This window comes from Pongo pygmaeus, chromosome 5 (genome assembly GCF_028885625.2).
Source record: "Pongo pygmaeus isolate AG05252 chromosome 5, NHGRI_mPonPyg2-v2.0_pri, whole genome shotgun sequence".
Classification (NCBI taxonomy): domain Eukaryota; kingdom Metazoa; phylum Chordata; class Mammalia; order Primates; family Hominidae; genus Pongo; species Pongo pygmaeus.
In genome coordinates, this window is record NC_072378.2 from 111,674,751 (window position 1) to 111,693,913 (window position 19,163).

Here is a 19,163-nt window from a genome sequence, read left to right on the forward strand (position 1 = left end):
TCTGTTATTGGTAATGCCATTCTCACAATCACCTGCATTTGACTACTTGGGAATTATCTTTAATTCTTCTCTCCCTTTCCTGAATAGTGTTTGAGACTTTCCATGTATCTACAATCCATTCACTCATTTGTTTATTCCCCAAGAACTTAGTATTGTACCAGATATACCAATAGCAACAAGCAACATTTATCACTATGTGCTGGGTACCCTGTTAAGCACTTTACATGCATTGTTTCACTTAATCTTTGCAAAAATGCATACAGCAGACAAAATGTCTTTCCATTTCACAGATGAGTAAACTGAGGTATGCAAAAGTTAAATAACTTGCCTAAGGCCCCAGATCGTCAGGTGGTAGAGCTGGATTTCAAAACCAGTTCCATCTGACTTCAACAATCCCCCACGTGTTCCTCCTCATGCTTGCTGACTGTCGTGCAGTCTTAGGCTTCTTGATATCAGTAGCTCCTAGTAAAGTCCTTTCACAGATAAGGCACTCAAATAACTGATGTTGGCATTATTTAGAGACTCTGATTGGGCAGAATTTAGCAAAGTGTTTATAACTAAAGACGAACTATCTGCTGTAATTGAGTGAGATGTCCAGGGAATAGAGAATAAGCAATAGCCCCAAATTTCTAGTTGCTTCTAGAGTGCTGTCAGTGGAAGACCATCCTCACAGGCTCAGGGCCTGGCCTTGACCTCCTCCCTGACATGGGCTGCTGCTCAGTCCTGGGTAACTGGGGTGGTGCGAAGTAAGGAGCACAGGAAGGACTGTGGAACCCAGCTCCACACTCCAATTCTGCTTGTGCCCTATGCAATGCCACCTCATCTGCCCAAGGGGTGACAGATATTTCAGTGCACGCTGAGATGGGAAACTCATAACTGTTTTGAAAACAATTGTCATTCATGGTCCTAAAATATCTGTGTTTGGTGCATGTTTCCGAATGCCGCCTGCATTCCCATAATCAAGATGCAGTATGGCTGTGGCCTGTGGGTAACATAAAACCCGACTTGCAAATATTATTAGGCACGCGGACCAGCTGTCTGGAGGAGCTGATTAATTCCCGGCAGAAACTTCAGCACGCAGCACACATGCCATCTGCAGAGTACACCAGCAGACACACACCAGGCCCTTTCTGCCTCGTAAAGCGGCCGGGGCAGGGCAGGCCCTCGGGAGGAATTTTATAAACAGCTGGGTTGTCCCAGTGCTGGAAAAGGAAGGTCTCTCCAACTCCCTCACACAGGCACACCAGAAGGTGTTGCTTACAAACAGTCCCATAAAATAAGGGGAAAAGGGATGTATGACTAATCCTCTCTATCTTTATTTTCTGTGCTTTTAATCACTGACTTGATGAGACGTGGTCAGGATAGCTTAGGATGGTAGATGCAACAGGGTGAGCCAGATCTGGATTCAAATCCTGGCTCTGCTATTTTCCTAGCTGTGTGACTTTGTACAAGTTACTTAACCCCTCTGAGTCTATTCCTATTGTTTCCCTGCCTGGTCCTCACATTTCCCCTCAGGCCTGGCACTTGGAAGGTATTTTATAAATGGCTCTGCCACTCCCTACCCCTCTGCTGCGGGACAGCATGTCTTTTATTCTCCTGGGACATCCTGGGACCCGCCTTGCCAAGCTTCGTTTCTTCCCCCCCAGTTCAGTTCTCCAGTTCACTTACTTCTTAATTCTCTCTTTCTAGTGTTTGGCATGGATTTGAAGGTGTTTGGGAAAGGGAGGAAAGAAGAAAAATGTTTGAAGAAGGAAGGATGGGACCCTCGATTTGGAAATTAAGTAAGGAAACGCAGTACAAAGGCTACAAGAACAAGGTCGGCCTTTTGAAAGGGGCTCTGATGGCACCTGGGGACGTGATGGTGGAGCTGGGCAGCCAGCAGAAGGGCAATCAGGACAGCTAATGCAGAGGAACGGCTGGGGGCCAGGCTGAGGGCAGCAGCCTGGGACCCGCTCAGGGCAGCAGCCTGATGGGAGGGGAACCAGCGAGGGTGCCAATCACCTAGGGCCACAGCCTGAGGAGCCTCACTCCAGTGAGTAAGGCGTGGACTAAACCCCCAGGCCCTATTAACAGCACCCTGCCAGCGTCCTCTGGCTCCTGGCCTGGCAACCTTTTCATTTACCCATGGTTCATGAGCGTTAACCACAAACCCTGTAGAGTTCAAAGTCCAGGAAAAGGGGAAAAACTCAACTCACACACAGAAGGGTGAGCACATGGCTCTATTCTATCCCTTTCCTTAATCAAATATTCATGTCTCACAACCGTCACCCACTCTCCTTCCGAGTCTGAGGAGCTGGGATCTGACAGACTTGCCTCAGGATAAAGTCCCTCATTCAGGGTAAGTCTCAGATCCACTGGCACTCAGGTCCTCTCAGCTCACCTTGCCTCAAAATCGCATGCACATTCCTCTCTGGACGGCCAGTGCCAATCAAAGCTGCAGTGCGCCTTTGATTAGAGATACAGCACGCCATCTGGCCCAGCATCGGGGGTGTATGCGTGTGTATAACGCACGGGCATGCTTGCTGTGTGGGCATTTGGCTCCAGGACAAGAACTGCCACGTGTTGGGGAAATTCAAATAGCTGAGCTGTCTGACCGACATGTAATTCAGCATTTGGACAGTATCGGTAGCAGCCAGGGTCTTAGTTTAACATTTTTCCTCATCACTTGAGACTGCTAAGAATGCTTCCATTCTCAGAGTCAAATGAAGGGAGAGGATAATTGGCATGAAATGAAAGAATCAAGAGGAGGAGGAACAGGGGCAAGAGAAGGAGAAGGAAAAAGAGAAAGAAAAGGACTCCAGAGCTGGCCATTATGAAATGCAGTAGAAAGCACCACCCTGTAATACATTCCAGTCACTGCTCGGCTTTGCTTGGGATGACTAGGCTTTGGTTAGAAACACCAACAATGAAAGTTCTCCCTTGCCCCAGCTATAAACATTATATTCTACATGAGGAGCCTATACTCGATTGCAAACCACATACTTAATCCCACACTTTTACCTGGTGACCACTTTGTCAGTATCTGGGAAGAAGGAAAATATTCCTAAAAACTCGTTTCTACTATCTGGTGCTCTAATAGCACCTGAAAAGCTGCCCCACTGGAATGGCTGCTGAGTTGGGATATATTTTACTTAAAGGCTAATTTCTATACATTTTTGCAGAGGGTGGGATGGCGGGGATGATGAAAGGAGGTAGAGATTTTCGAGTAACTATGCTGTTACCATCTGTAGTCTAAGTCCTCTCTCCACTCTCCCTCTCCCTGCTTTGGACCCGTAAGGATTCATCGCTGAGTTCCTGTGACCTCTACTTCTGGTTGGGTCTGGCAGAAGACCCGGAAGTGGGCTAAAGAGTGGGGTTGGGTGCGAATCCCCAGATCCATCCCTGCCGTCTCTCTTTACTGAGGAGGCCCTCTCTGTGCAGTGGCCCATTCTGACTTCTCGGGCCCACTTCTCTGCCCCTTTGCCTTTGAGGCCCTGGTTCTGTTGCTGTTACAAGCTCCGAGACACTGCACTATGCCCTGTTGGCTTTCTTAAACCCTGCCTGTACCTTTGTAAAAAACTCATTTCTTAACTTCTCTAATTTGAACGTGCCTTCTGCTTTCTGCTGGGACACAGACTGATTGAATGACAAACTAAAACTTGACAATCCCTTGGCTTTCCCCAGCCTTCTTTCTCCAAAAACAGAGTATCCTAGGCCGGGATGCTGTGAGGAGACCAGCATGAGCCAAGAGGACCACAGCAGCAAATACCAGTACCCATCCACCTACCAAAAACCAATATCTCATCCCTCCACTGGGCCCACAACAGTCTCCCACCTGCAGAGCTGTCAAATTCCTGCCAGATCAAGGAGTCCAAACCAAGCTGAAGAATGACATTTCAAGTATTTTCTGAAGGAAGGGAAGGGAAGGAGGAAGGAAGGGCCGTGCAGTAAGCGACTGTTCTCACAGCTGTGATCACGAGCCATTGTCATTCAAGTGCCCACCTTGTCTTGCTGTGTACTCATTGTCTTCGATCAATCGGGCCAATCCAAAGTCAGCAATCTTGCATATGAGTCCATTCCCCACTAGAATGTTTGCTGATCGCAGATCTCTATGGATATAATTCATGCGCTCGATGTAAGCCATTCCTGCAGCCACCTGTGGAAACCCAGGGAACAGGACATGTTACACCACGACCCAATGTACTTACACGTCATTAAATCTATGGCACATCAAGTTACCCTGCAGGGCCTACCTGTGCTGCCATGTCCACAAGATTTGGTAATTTCAGAGCTCTTCCTTCTCCATCTTTTAAGAAATCCAGTAAACTTCCTATGAACAAAACATAAAATCATTTCAATTTACTTTGAAAGATAATTCCCAATGGAGAGCTGTATTTGGTTTTCTTATTAAAAGTAATAAGGTAGTCATATGGAATAATGCCATCCACATGGGGGGACAAAAAGGTTTATATAAAAAAGCACGGTAGAAAAAAGTATAGGCATGGAGAAGTAACAGCTCTACCTTTTAAAAACAAACAGCATTAATTCCATTTCTAGGAATAACAACATATATTTGATAAAACTAGAAGAAATGGGACTCAATCTCCCTGTATATCATAAAGAGGAACCTATGAAGAACTGCACCTCTTCAATCCCATTCCCCAATCACCCCTGCACAAAGAATTGATGTGGGGAAAATACAGCCCAGCTGAGTGGTCCAAAACTGTGGTCTTGGGACCAGTAGCTACAATAACACAAGTGAACTTGTTAGATATGCAAATTCTCAGGTCCCATCCCAGATCGAGTAAATCAGAAACTTTGAAGGTTGGGTCCAGAAACTTGGGTTTTAAGAAGGCCTATAGGTGATTCTAATAATACAAGGTAAAGTTTGAGACTCACTAGCTTAGCTTATTTACAGATTTTGAATCAAGAAAAGACAATCTGAAGAATATGGGTGGGGCAGATGGTTCCCCTTAATTAGATCATAGCCAGCCAAGCCTTAAATCAGACATCTGAAACAAAACTTTGGAAGCTTCAGAGCCACTATTATAACACAGCCTAAGGAGGCTTAGAACTAACACCAAAGCAGGGATAATCATTTGCAGAAGCTGGAGGCTTACGATGGTCATCAGTGATATTTTATGCTTTAATCACAAAGTTATTTACAAAATAACCCTGGATACAAAGGACAAACAGTTTGCCAGAAAAAAAATTCCCATTAAATTTTAAAAGAAAGTACATGGAAAAGAAAAATTACACTGGTATTCTCTGATATACAATGTATTGCCTTTAAAGGCTGTTTCTTGTTTGGTTCATCTATTTTTCCAAAACAAAATGATCTCTGGCTTTATCCCTAACAATGCTGGTTTGATTAGAAAGACAGAGGGGTTGTGGGGGAGAGAATGTGAGAATAAATGTGGTCTCTGGAAGCATGTAATTTCATCGTCTGACGTTTAAGAAGAGAGCTGGAAAAAAAAAAGATGTTGAAATGATGGAGACTAAACTTAGCTTAGAGACCAGTGTCTGATATTAATTGTTTAGCCCTGCAAAAAGGAAATGTAACAAAAGCTACTACGTTCAAAATAACAGCAAACTATCATAACCCTCTGTACCACCCCGATATTAAAAATGAATGTTTTAATTATGGAGAGGAGCTTGAATTTCTGACACACATAACATGTAAAAGGTATTTGGCATTTCACAAGGATTTGGGGCGGGGTAAACTCAAGTTAATCTGTTTTAAAAAATGTTTTCATTAATGAGCACATAACTGGTGGTTCCTAATGGGAATACCTAACCCAGGCAGAAACTAGAAAAGCAGCAAGTAGGAAGCCTCCATTTCTCTCCCCTAAACAACCCCTTAAGGCACTGTGAGCTGGAGACAGGAGAGGTGTTGCCCAACCTTTGTTCATATACTCGGTGACGATGTAGATGGGCTCCTCAGACACCACTGCGTAGAGCTGGACCAGCTTGTCGTGCTTCAGCTTCTTCATGATCTGCGCTTCCTCAAGGAATGATTCGGGGGACATTGTGCCTGGTTTAAGAGTCTTTATGGCTACTTTTGTGTTTCCATTCCAGGTACCTACAAACATCCCAGAATATGAAGTCAAACCAAAGATCTTCTTTTGATGGAAAAAGAAGGTTTCGACCACCAGCTATTTGCATAAGATTAGAATTTAAATTTAAAACACTTAATACAGTTTTTGTTGAACAAAGACATTCAATTGCAAGGACTCTGTCAAGTATTTTAACAGAAAAAATGAGTTTATTTGTGGTTATGGCTAAGATGGCTATATTAAGATTTATAACTCATTAAAATTTTTTAAAATTTTGACATATTACCACTCTCTCTTTTTTTGGCTCAGTCATATGATTACACATTTATACCAAAAGCTCTGCACTGGTGTTTACAGTGATGAAAGTCCAGGGGTTGGAACAGGCCTGGCCATCTAATAGCTGTCCCTTAGGGAGTAGAGTGAGCATGGAAGAAATTAGATTATTTAAGTTTATGGGGTGTGCCATTTAAAAATATGGCACCACATGAGGATGTCTGGAAATTACCTCTAGACTTTCAATGTCTGCAATGGACAAGTTACTTGACTGAGTCCTTGCATAGGTGTGCCAAGCATGCTGATAAGCACTGGCAAGGAGCTCACAGTCTGCTTGCCAATACTTCAACCAGGTAAGGCAAATTCCTCAGCTTTACTGATGGCTAGCCACAAGAACAATGGCTTCTATCAGGTAGGTAGACAGGGGAAATTAAAAAGCAGCTGAGAGGGAACAGAAATATTTAAATTTAGCATGTTAAAAAAAAATCTAGCAAATCTGAAGGCAAGGCCTGGATTATGATTGTCCTCAGTTACCTCATCTGTAAAATATAGGAATGGAACTGGATTATCTTTTGGGTCTCTTTCAGCCCCAGCATTAAAAAAACAAAACCACACCTAGGTTCTATGTGTATTCCATTATTAGACCTATGATGCTTAAGAATAACTTTATAAAGGGGAAAAAATCTGCTAATTTAGATTATTTTCTATTTGAAAAAGAAGACTGGTTTAAATTAAGATTTTTATATTTAATATAACTGACTTTGGAATTTAAGGATTCTGTAAATTGGAGTTCTTATTATCCTGTTAAAGACATGGTTCATACAATTACAACATGCAACCTACAAAATATAAATTATGAAAAAACAAGTGGCTTAAAGAAAAGTTCATTTAAACTTCATAAAATATCTGCCCACTAAGCATTCATGGGAAATTTGACAATTTATAAGTGATCTTTGCTATTTAAGAGTCAGCACCCAAAATTTTAAATACATTAAGATCTTCCTCTGTAATACAAACTTCGTTGATTACACAGACATCCATCCCAATTCTGATGGGCATGTTGTCTTGTGTTTATTGGAAAACAAAATGTGAACAGTATATGTAATGATTTAAAGTTGATATTTGTAAAATTTGAAAATAAATTTTCTAATAGGGTCCAATTCTCTGTGATTGCGTGAGTAATTTGACTAAAATCCTCTATTATTAGAGGGTGAATGAGGAAGAAGGAGGTCATATATTTTACGATACTTGAGATTAAGTCCAGAGAGAGATGGACACGATAATGTGGATTTATTAAACTAGCTAACTCATACATATATATGTATATGTCTGTCTATTACCTATTTATCCACCTAACATACCTACATATATCTTTGTAGTACTTATCACTTGCTGGGCTATGTTTTAAGTGCTTTAACTGTATTAACTCTTTTTTTTCCTTTTCTTGAGACGGAGTTTCGCTTTTGTTGCCCAGGCTGGAGTGCAATGGTGCGATCTCTGCTCACCGCAACCTCCACCCCCCGGGTTCAAGCGATTCTCCTGCCTCAGCCTCCCGAGTAGCTGGGATTACAGGCATGCATCACCATGCCCAGCTAATTTTGTATTTTTAGTGGAGGCAGGGTTTCTCCATGCTGGTCAGGCTGGTCTCAAACTCCTGACCTCAGGTGATCTGCCTGCCTTGGCCTCCCAAAGTGCTGGGATTACAGGTGTGAGCCACTGTGCCCGGCCACCTGTATTAACTCTTTTAATGCAGACCACACCTAAAGATCTATACCCACACATAGCAAAGGGTACTGATCGATATTGTTTTTAATGAGCTCTGAGGAAGGAAGATGGAGGATTCCGTAAGTATTACTATTCTTTTACTGAAACACGTTTTTGAGTGGGGCCTAAATCCATGAATTGTTTCTAAGCAAAGCTGCAACTGACCCAAAAGGGCTATAAAAGAAATTACAAAGGCCCAGTGCAGCCAGCCTTATCAATGACAATCAAATAAAGAGAAGTATGTATCTCTACTGAATATCTACTATCTGCAAGGGACTTTAAACATATTAACCCATGTAATCCTAAAAATAATCCTATAAAATAAGTATCATTCCAGTCGGGCGTGGTGGCTCACGCCTATAATCCCAGCATTTTGGGAGGATGAGGCTGGCAGACCACCAGGTCAGGAGATCAAGACCATTCTGACCAACATGGTGAAACTCTGTCTCTACTAAAAATACAAAAATTAGCTGGGCGTGGTGGCAGGCACCTGTAATCCCAGCTACTCGGGAGGCTGAGGCAGGGGAATCGCTCGAACCCGGGAGGCGGAGGTTGCAGTGAGCCGATATCGCGCCACTGCACTCCAGCCTAGCGACAGAGCAAGACTATGTCTCAACAACAACAAAAAAGTATCATTCCAATTTTACAGATGAAAAAACTGAGGCTTAAAGGAGTTAAATATGCCCCTTGTTCATGGTTAATTAGCTAGTAAGGATTCAAACCGAGGCCCATTGAGCAAAACGCCCATGGTCCTTCTTATGGCTGCCCATATACAGTATCTTACCTTCCCATTTCTTAGGAAGAGGAAACACCAGATTCATAGTGTACTGGTTTCCTGTTCTGCAGGTGCCTTAATTAACCACATGAAGTAGGACAGATGAGCACAGCAAGGTATCAGCATATTCTGAAAATCTGGATGGCCTGTGCCCGTCTAGTTATCCAGGTTAAGTGTCTTTGTCCCAATGGCTGTGTGTGCATTTTTGTTCAAAACCATCCTTTTAATCGGCTTTGAGATGCAGCCAAAACAAAATGTGCCCTCTGCCTTACCAAGCCACACTTCAGCGAAACACCCCTGACCCAGCTTCTTCTCCAGACACAACGAACGACGTGCAACTTCCCAAGCATCTTTAGCCAATCCAGAAGTTTGTGGGGTACAACTCGATGCAATCACAGTTAAGTTAAAACACAAACCATCAGCTTTCTCTACAGGAAAGGGAATTAATAAAGAAAACACAGTCCTTATAATCCATAATTATGCATGCACTAGGAAAGATGGAAGGTGACTTGCCCGTTAGGACGACACTCAACAAATATTTGCTTTTGGAAATGAAGGGCAAGACATTTTATGGCAGCTGCAACATTCCTTGGACCATTTGCTGGTTTATGAATTGAGAGTCATGTAATAGTACAACTTCAGCCACTTGGCAATTTTGCCCACTTACTATCTTTTTTTTTAGAAATTCCAGAATGTTAAAACCAAAATTGAAATTATTATTCCCCACTATTGGTAATTCAAACTTTCTTCCCGGTAACGCAGTCTTTATTTTCACCTTCCATCTTTGGTGTTTGGGATTTCCCAAACGGGGAAGCTAATAAAAGAGTAATTGAGTCTCAGCATACCCATCCATACTTCCCCAAACTGCCCATTTCCCAGTCTCTTGATCAACTGCAGGGATTCTCGAGGGATTTCCCAGACATCTTTGGTTTTGACAGACAGATCGGTAAGCCTTGGCATCCCTTTGTGACAGGGAACTACTAGGCGGCAGCAGAGACCTGCAGCTCTCTCTGATGGAGCAGGGCAGGGGCAGGAGAGGGAGAGAAGAGCAGAACACATGTAATGACAACACTCATAAGTGTAAACCCACACTAGCGGCGCACAGTGCTCCTCAAACAGTGCCACACCAGCAGACGACCACACACATCGTGGAACACTAGCAGCACACAGCACTCCTTAAACAGCGCTACACCAGCAGACGACCACACACACGGTGGAAGATCAGACGCCACACACGGAAACATTTTCATTGGAAGTAGAATAGAGGACGTTTTAAATTTAGACTACTCCATGAGCCCAGGTACGATACAGTCTATACACAGATATACACGCAGACTGCTTTGGTTTCTGTACTCACTGAGTAAGAAAAACGTTTTCAGCTCAACGTGCTAATAACATGTTTTTGGGAATGCTGAAAATATCCTTACTAATTTCAAAAAGTGGTTTTGGATGAAAGAATGTCAATATGACTGTTCTTCCCCACCTTTAGTATCTAGATTACCCAGGGGATTAGGGATCTCTCTATATGATTATACTTAAAATTATAACTTTAGTGGAGGATCCTTCTACAGAACATTAAACTGTTATAAACTAGTAAGGCTGAAGATTATAACTGGTGGGGATAAAAAAGAAGTCACTTTTTTTAAGTGATTTCTTTGGCTTTCTAACTGATTCCATTCCACCAAGTCAGATACTCCTGGGCTGCTTCTTTGATATTTTCCATTAAAAAAAAAACAACCTTTTAACAGTCTTCGATGTATAATTTAGGTGTCTGGTTTGAAAGGAGAAAGAATGGAAACTAAAATTCACAGAAATTCAAGATATGAAAGAATGTATTCTTTATAAAAAAAGAAGAAAGGAAAAAGTAGTTATCACTCGGAGGTTTTTTTTCTCTTTGTCTTCTTTCCTTCTTTCTTTCTCTTCTTTTTTAAAAAGAATATAACCTTTTAGAATCTGGCAGTGCTAAGGGGAAGTTAAATGCCAAGTAAAAATCAGTCAGGCGAAAAAAGGTAACAAAGAATAAGAAATCAGGGAGTGACAAAAGCTGACAGAGCCTGCCTTGTGAGGTGGACAGACCCCCCGCTCCCTCCTGGCAGCCCCCGGACCCAGGGAAAGCAGATGTGCTGCTGGGCTGTAACTTGCTTTTTACTCCTTTCTTTTTGATGGAATCAGGCTCTGAGATGTTTAGGTAGGAAATTATTTATGTGTCAGCATTTCAAAGGCATTTTATTGTGTGAGAGAGAAAGAGGGAAGGGGGAAAGCCAATATAAAAACAAGTCTAACGTGAGATGGATTTTTTTTCCCCGAGATTAAAAAAAGTGTCTATTGTTCATAACCCCTCTTTCCTTCCAGCTTTACGATGTTATTAAGGTGCCCTTTCGAACACAGTATTTTCAAATGATCCAAACCCTGGGGATCCTGCTGATGTTTGGCTGTAATGAAATATATTTCAGCATTTGAAAAATCCTTACAACATGCAGGCATTTTGCGTATATCACTTAAGCTCAGGGAGATATTTTGTTCCATTTCTCCCAAATGTTTCATTAGAATCCACATAAACCAAGTTAGCCAATGCCATAATCAACTAGTACTGCAAGTGCTGTTAATATTTTCTATTGTTCATTAGTGCCAGGGATCAACAGACATTTCTTATTGTCATTTTCAAAGGATTGCTTTTTCATGCCAAAAATTATACATACACATTTCAATGATTGTGCACAGAGCAATAGTAGAGGTAAATCGTATACTATTTTGAGTCTTGCCTTTGTCCTGGAGAACAATAGAAAATGGAGAAATGGGTCACACAAAAAAACACCTCTAGGCTTAATAGAATATAGACATGTGTCTATACACGTGCACCTATATCTATAGGCACATGTGAACATGTATTATATAGTGGCATATAATACTTGCTAATCTAGGAAAGAAAGCAATCAATTTAACAATTGCACATAAAACCACAGTCTTTGATAAAATGTATAAACTGCATATCTAATAATTATATGTTTTCAGAAACAACAAAATAATGGTGATATCTAGGTGTTAGGACAGAGACTGACGTACATTTTAAAAGTTTAATTTAACACAATAGACGTAATAGATGTAAGAGCTGTGGGTTGTGTAAGTGTAAGCCTAGTTAGAAAACAGCAGTATTGGTGGGGAACATGATAAATGGCTTGCATGAGAATGAAATGTATGTGCAGCTATTCCTGCAACAGTGCTGAGCGTAAAGTGATGGTGGAAACACAATATTCCTTGTAGAAGTCCCCATGTAAGCGCCCTCCGAGAGACTGCTTTCTCACATGCAACGCGGGGGAATGGGAAAAGACAACTTGAAGTATTTTAGGATGAAGATGAAAAAACAAACAACTTTTAAAATTTAACCTATTGCTTTCTACTTGGGAAACAAAAATATTATAGAATCTTCGGACAAACATGTGGAACTAATAGTAACAACAGTAGAACAATAGCAATAGAACCTATACAGCCAAGCCCCACCATTAAGGGCTGGCAAAGAAAACATACTCTATAAGTGATTTTGTACATATTAGTTTTACCCCTTTCCACTTTCCTGCTCTGGGCCTATCCACTCCCTCCAGCATCCTAATGGTTAGTAGGTAGTTAGAATTAAGGTTACCTGAGTAATGTTGTACAAGCTGCTGAAGTGTTTCAAACTGGGCCCGGGTGGTAATGTAGTATCCACCATTGTCAAGTTTGCGAATTTTATAATGTTTGACATGGTCTCCTTTCATATCATCCCAATCACGGATGGAAAGTGAATAGGCACCTGGTAAACATGGAAAGCATTAGCAGCTCCAATCATTTAGAGTATCAGCTTGCTTTTTAGGCCTCATTTTCTTGACTCTGATTAATAATTACCAAGGATGCACACACACATGTACACACACACAGCATCTCCACTCAGTAACAGGAAGAAGATGCTTCTTGATGTTCTGAAAATTCAGAATATATTAGCAGTAAAATGATTCTGCCCTTGAGACTGAAAGCTTCCTGGATATTTTTCTTAAACATACTGTTCAGTACCCCTTGTTGTGTAATACAGCGTAGATTCAATTCCAACACTCCTTCCCGCCAAGGGTAAAGAAGGACCACGATGCATGGCTGAGCTTGCTTCTCTTGTCTTCTCTACCCAGGGGCATACTGGGAGATAGCGGCAGCATGTGCAAAAGAAATCTAAGGCTTGTTTCTCTAGAAGTGAGCTTCAAGCTTCTGCTTTACAACACTTTCTACAGAAATGGATAATCTGGCGAATTAAGCTAGAGGCCACTACTCTTTTCTTCCTTGACCTGTCTCCTCTTGTGTGCTGTAATGAGTTGTTAAATAATGAAAAGTCCAACAGTTGGAGGAAGAGAAGTCCTCAGTTATTTAAAAAACAAAAGGAAAGCAAAAACAACCTGTATGACTGGCACCTGAAGAACTAAGAGTTTCAGAAAATCAAAATTCTAAAGGACTTCTGAAAATTCTATGATCTTGTGTGCCCGGAGCAGTGAAGCTGCCCCCAGCCCGTTTCAGGAGGAAGGTCTTGATTTGGAGCCTCTGTAGTTCTTTTGGTGCTGTATGCAGTTCTAGAGCCTGGAGGGAAGACTGAAAACAGGACTCCACTCACAAGGCAGGGAGGATATGTGCCATTTTAAAATCCTTGTACATTAGAGATAAGCCTTTCATCCCCTCTGACTAATCCACAGATTTGAATGACAAGCCAACTTCTTCAACTCGTTATCTTACCTTTGGTGGTTTCACTCTCACGGATAAGAAAGGTACCTCTTGGGTTTCCAAAGGACAATAGCTGTCGCTCAGCATCTTTTCGGCCAAGTTTTCCAAAGTACCACCTTTAAATTAGATCAAGGAAAGAAAATACTTTGTAATAGTCATTTACAAAATGCAACAGCATAGGCTTTTTTTTTTGCCCATGAATTCCCCTCACCTCCAATTTAGTCCTTAGCCTTTCCCTGGATGTATGTTTTTCTAGCTTAATTCAGTTCATTTTCAATCTATCCTGGATTCTATCCCTAATTCATCTCTTTCACTCTTTAAAAAAATCAGATTTGAATTGTGTATTGTTTTCCTCCCCTCCAGACATGACCAGAACTGGTTTGTGTTGAAACTGCCATCTGTATGCAAAAAACCAGAAACCTAAGACCTTGATTTGAAATGGTAACTGCAGGAGACCCTTTCCACACTTATCTAAAAGACCCTAGTCTGGGCACGGTGGCTCAGACCTGTAATCCCAGCATTTTGGGAGGCTGAGGTGGGCGGATCACCTGAGGTCAGGAGTTTGAGATCAGCCTGGCCAACATGGTGAAACCCCAGCTCTACTAAAAATACAAAAATCAGCTTGGTGTGGTGTAATCCCAGGTACTCAGGAGGCTGAGGCAGGAGAATCGCTTGAACCTGGGAGGCCCAGGCTGCAGTGAGCTGAGATCATGCCATTGTATTCCAGCCTGGGTGACACAGCAAAGCTGTGTCTCAAAACAAACAAACAAACAAAAAAAACAAACAAAAACAAACAAACACCAGGCATGGTGGCTCATGCCTGTAATCCTAGCACTTTGGGAGGCCAAGGTGGGTGGATCATAAGGTCAGGAGATGGAGACAATCCTGGCTAACACAGTGAAACCCCATCTCCACTAAAAATACAAAAAATTAGCCGGGTGTGGTGGCATGCACCTGTAATCCCAGCTACTCGGGAGGCTGAGGCAGGAGAATTGCTTGAATCTGGAAGGTGGAGGTTGCAGTGAGCCAGGATCGCGCCACTGCACTCCAGCCTGGGCAACAGAGCGAGACTCCATCTCAAAAAAAAAATAAACAAAAAAACAAAACTCTTGAATCTCTTGATATCTAAGCATTATTGTAACTGCTGGGAAATAACAAAACACAGTGTTAATGTATATGAAAATAATCAAGCATTAAAAAAAGTCAGATTAGATAGATATGATATGAATAAAGGAATAGTATTTTCAGTAACTTCCTCCCTATAAGAATTCTGAGAAAAATGCCCGTGAGTACTTACTTGTATTTTGTTTTCCTCCCCCAGGTGTGAGGACTTGGATAACTGAAGGCATTTACCAAGCACCTGGATTGTGATCTGTGTACATCATCTTCTTCTTTTTTTTTTTTTCTTGAGACAGGGTCTCACTCTGTCACCCAGGCTGGAGTGCAGTGGCATAATCATAGCTCACTGCAGCCTCAACCTCCCCAGGCTCAAGCAATCTTCCTACCTCAGCCTCCTGGGACTAAACGTGCACATCACCACACCTGCTAACTAAAAAAAATTTTTTTGTAGAGGCTAAGAGCGGTGGCTTATGATTATAATTCCAGCACTTTGGGAGGCTGAGGCAGGCAGATCACCTGAGGTCTGGAGTTCGAGACCACCCTGGCCAACATGGTGAAATCCCAACTCTACTGAAAATACAAAAATTAGCTGGGCATGGTGGCATGTGCCTGTAATCTCAGCTATTCGGGAGGCTAGGGCACGAGAATTGCTTGAACCAGGGATGTGGAGGTTGCAGTGAGCTGAGACAGGGCCACTGCACTCCAGCCTGGGGACAGAGTGAGACTGTCTCCCTATGTTGCCCAGCATGGTCTCAAACTCCTGGGCTCAAGTGATCCTCTCGCCCTGGCCTCCCAAGTGCTGGGATTACAGGAGGGAGCCATCACGGTGGACCCTGTACATCTTTTCTTTGGCACAACCGTAAGGACTGGTTACTGTACACCTTTGAGATCCGTGCCCAGTCAATAAGCATGCCCTTAAAATGACTTGGTGTTGCAGATATTTCAATATATTATCCTTGAAGAAACTAATGATACTCTGTGCCACTTTAGGAGGCATCACATTAAGTCACCTCAAGACTTTTGTTATTTGCCTTATATCCTCCCCCTGCACTTTCAAGCCTTAACCAAGCCTGGCAATTAGTTACTATTTCAGCACTAGGTGCTGAATGAGCAGCAGGTGCCCCCAAAACCCAAGGGAGAATGCTGGAGCATTCAATTGGAATCTGTGTGTGGGAACCATTTTTAGAATATTTAACTGTGAAAGAATCCAGATTCTAAAATGAAATTTCAATTCATTACGCTTGAATATAGGTATTATGAGTTCACTGTCAAATTCTTTTGTGAATTAAGTTTCACTGAAGAAAAGAGACATGGCGTATTAGCTCCTCTGTGACTTTTAGAAACACCAAAATGTGCAATAATCCTTAATCTAGCATTAGGTGGTGTAAAGACTATTACGTCAATTATTTGTGAGAAATGGCTTTCTGGGTTTGTACCAATAACCCAATTCGAATGCCGTGTAAAACAGTGGTGAAAAAGGAATTGTTAGAACAATGGATTGCACCAAAACAATAGTATTTTAAGATAATGATAGTTAATTGCATATGTAAAACCGAAGGCATTATTTTAAAAAATAATATTCTTTAAAAACAAAATATTTAAAAAGTTGACCATTATAAAAATAACTTAAATATATAGCTGACAAATTCCCAGTTAAATCAGGGTAATGCTACATTTTGGTGGTACTTTTTATTCTGAAAGAACACAAAGATGTTTGCAAATCTGCCCTAAAATACAAATTAAATACAAATACCTTGATTCACTGATGATGAAACACAGTCACTAGGAGAAAAAAACAACTAAGAACCACTGAGTATTTGAGAGTGGGAAACAAAACAGATCTTCTTAGAGGAAATACAAAGGAATTAAAGAATAGAACAATCCAACTGGGGATTTGGCTAGGGTGTGGAGTCTAATCCCTCTTGCACTACTTAAACAAATCCATGGTGAAATTAAATATCAGAGCCAAAGGTTGGGCTTGGTGACTGACTTTTCTCAACTTCCTTTCTAGAGAGGCAAGACCCAAGGTGTCAGGAGGAGGCCAAGTTCCTGCATTTGGGAAATCATGGCTCCATCTCTCCTTCCCTCAGGGCTGGCAAACAGCCACTGGCAGTTCTTCCCCTTGGGAGTGCCCATTAATCCTCACGGGTCAGAAGAAGGGAGAAAGGTTATTCCTTTTAGATCCCTTCAGCCTACTGAACACCTTCCTAAACTGCTACCAGTTGAATAGTTGGGCCAAATAACTGCTCGTCACTGTTTACTAGCAAAGAAGCCAACTGAGGTTCCAAATCACTGTAGTATTTCCCAAGTTGGGGGGACACACTGTATGTGAGTCACTTTTACCGGGCATAGAAGGTGTCTTTTCAGCACTCTTCTAATATTTCTGATCACACTTAGGAGAAAAATCTTAGTTTAATCTTTGGCAATTACTTGCTACTCTCTCCTCTCTCTCCCCAACAGAGGGAGTGGACTGCAGGCTTAGAAACTTGGGTTGGCAATAATATATGCTCTAGCTAGCATTTCATATTTTTATGGCCACTTTTAATCTATGACAAGTTTTACTGGCTTTTCATTTAGGGTATTGATAGAAAGTTTTCTTTCAAAATAAGTGAGCAGGCTTCAAGAGAAACATTAAGTTAATAATAGTGCAAGTATTACACAGGGTAAAAACCAGAGAAAGCCTGAAAAACTCAGCTTTAATCACTGCTGTGAATTTCTTCTCCCTCCTGCCCAGTGCTGATGGCATTTTATTGCGGCAATCAACTTTTAAAATCAAGTAGTTAAGTGAAAACAAAATGAAACATACTCTTCTGCCTGGATAGAGTCAACCGGAGCCACATAATTGCTGGGAATGTAACCTGTCTCTCCAGTTGTCAAGGAGCGGGCTTCCCACCAATCTCCTTCCCTGTAAATAAAGAAGAAAATATGTTGACCATTTCAACAGCTTGCAGTTAGAGACTCACTGTGGTCTGAAGTGTATAACTGTCACCTAATCATCCTGCCACCCGATTTCTCCAACCTATTCCTTTACTCTGAACTCCAACATAGTCTCCCTGTGAAGGTCAGAAGGTTCCAGTTCGAGTCAGCCATGAGATGAACCCACGATTGTCTCTTGCCTTATTTGTGAATTAAGAATGTGGGATTCTGGCCATGAGAGCTCTTGGTAGGGGGCATTTTGCTTGGTTAGTGTCCTTAACTTGGACGGACAGAAAAGGAACCCAGCCTCAGCCTAATTAAGCAGAACATGTTAGCTGCAGATCATCTGGGAAGGGAAGCTTTTTAGGAGGTCTGAGGTCAATCTGAGCTGCACAGTACTGCTTCCCTATTGTAAGCACCCCTCTCTTTCAAGTTCAAATCATGACATTAGAAATGTTAACATCTTAACATTGGGAGGTTAGGAGGTCTGATGAGGGATGAAGGCATGCTCTAAACACGTGCCTGGCTTGCTCTCAAAAAGATGGGGAGACACCTCTGTGCAGGTAGAATGATGCTATAGTAGGATCGCCTTCCCCAGGCATTTTCAGTCTGAAGTGATTCCATCCAATGTCCAGAGCACTGGCCTGAGGCTCATGGGCAAGGGGTGAGGGTGGGTATGGCTGCGTGTGCTCGCACAGGGGAAGCACAGAAACTCCGCAAGGGAGTGAGATTTTTAGTCACGCCACTTTGTACTGCCTTAGGCTCCATGCCACAGCATGGCAGTGTGGTATCAACCTGGAGAGCTCTCAGAGGAGGTGAAAGGGGAGCTTGTAGCTACTCTCATCTTAAAGCCAGTGAGTACATTAAGCAGTTCAAGTTCATCTGCTTAGATTCACACAGGGCTACCTGTGACAAAGAGCAGGAATGGAGTGTGTACCTCTTCCCATTAACATCGGGGAGGCCACGGATGTGGCGCTGTGGCTCTGACATCCATTGAGTATCTGCAGAACCTGCCACCAGCCTGCAGTCAACGACATGATTGCCCTCAAGCAAATCAGATCTCCCAGCAAATCTGATCTCCTGGGGCTCAGCACCTTCTTTTCCTCCTTTTTTGGTCCTTGGAGGCAGCAAGCGAAACTCCAGGCATTTTTAAAAAAATCGTTCTTTTGGCTGGGTTCTGTGTCAAAGCTTTCAGCCAGGGAAAAAAAAATGTGTTGGCTTTTGGCTATGGTAAAGATGCTCCCCAGACAGATTTAATCAGGTAGAGAATAATCAGCCTCCACATTAAACTCAAGCATTACTCCAGAGGCCGCTCTCTAAAGCTGGACTCTGAGCAAGGTGAGCAGTGAGCAACGCCTCCAGATAGGATTTAATAGAGCAACAGAATAAAGGTGACAAGCCAGCGTGTGCTGGGGGTGCTGCTGTGGGAAAATGTTTGGTGGCATAAGTAATAGAATAGCCCACAAAAAAACCAAGGTGCCAGCAAAGGTTTTTAAAACCTTATGCTTTAATTAGTTTCCTAATCTCTCCTTTTTACCCTATTACAA

The 19,163-nt window shown here is 42.2% G+C and overlaps 1 protein-coding gene across 6 annotated transcripts in view; it reads right to left on the reverse strand.

Annotated features, from left to right (window-relative positions):
• FYN (FYN proto-oncogene, Src family tyrosine kinase) overlaps nt 1-19,163 on the reverse strand; it is a 217,372-nt gene that overhangs the window by 29,136 nt on the left and 169,073 nt on the right. For 4 of the 6 annotated variants that reach the window (XM_054491039.2, XM_054491036.2, XM_054491037.2 and 1 more), the window contains 7 exons: nt 17,507-17,605; nt 13,594-13,697; nt 12,485-12,634; nt 9,693-9,857; nt 5,882-6,061; nt 4,233-4,309; nt 3,982-4,135 (listed from right to left, as the gene is read on the reverse strand). In XM_054491039.2, the coding sequence (XP_054347014.1) occupies nt 3,982-4,135; nt 4,233-4,309; nt 5,882-6,061; nt 9,693-9,857; nt 12,485-12,634; nt 13,594-13,697; nt 17,507-17,605 (929 nt within the window). Of the gene's footprint in view, nt 1-3,981; nt 4,136-4,232; nt 4,310-5,881; nt 6,062-9,119; nt 9,276-9,692; nt 9,858-12,484; nt 12,635-13,593; nt 13,698-17,506; nt 17,606-19,163 lie in introns of all 6 variants that reach the window. The other 2 variants (XM_054491040.2, XM_063667094.1) reach the window with 1 other exon arrangement.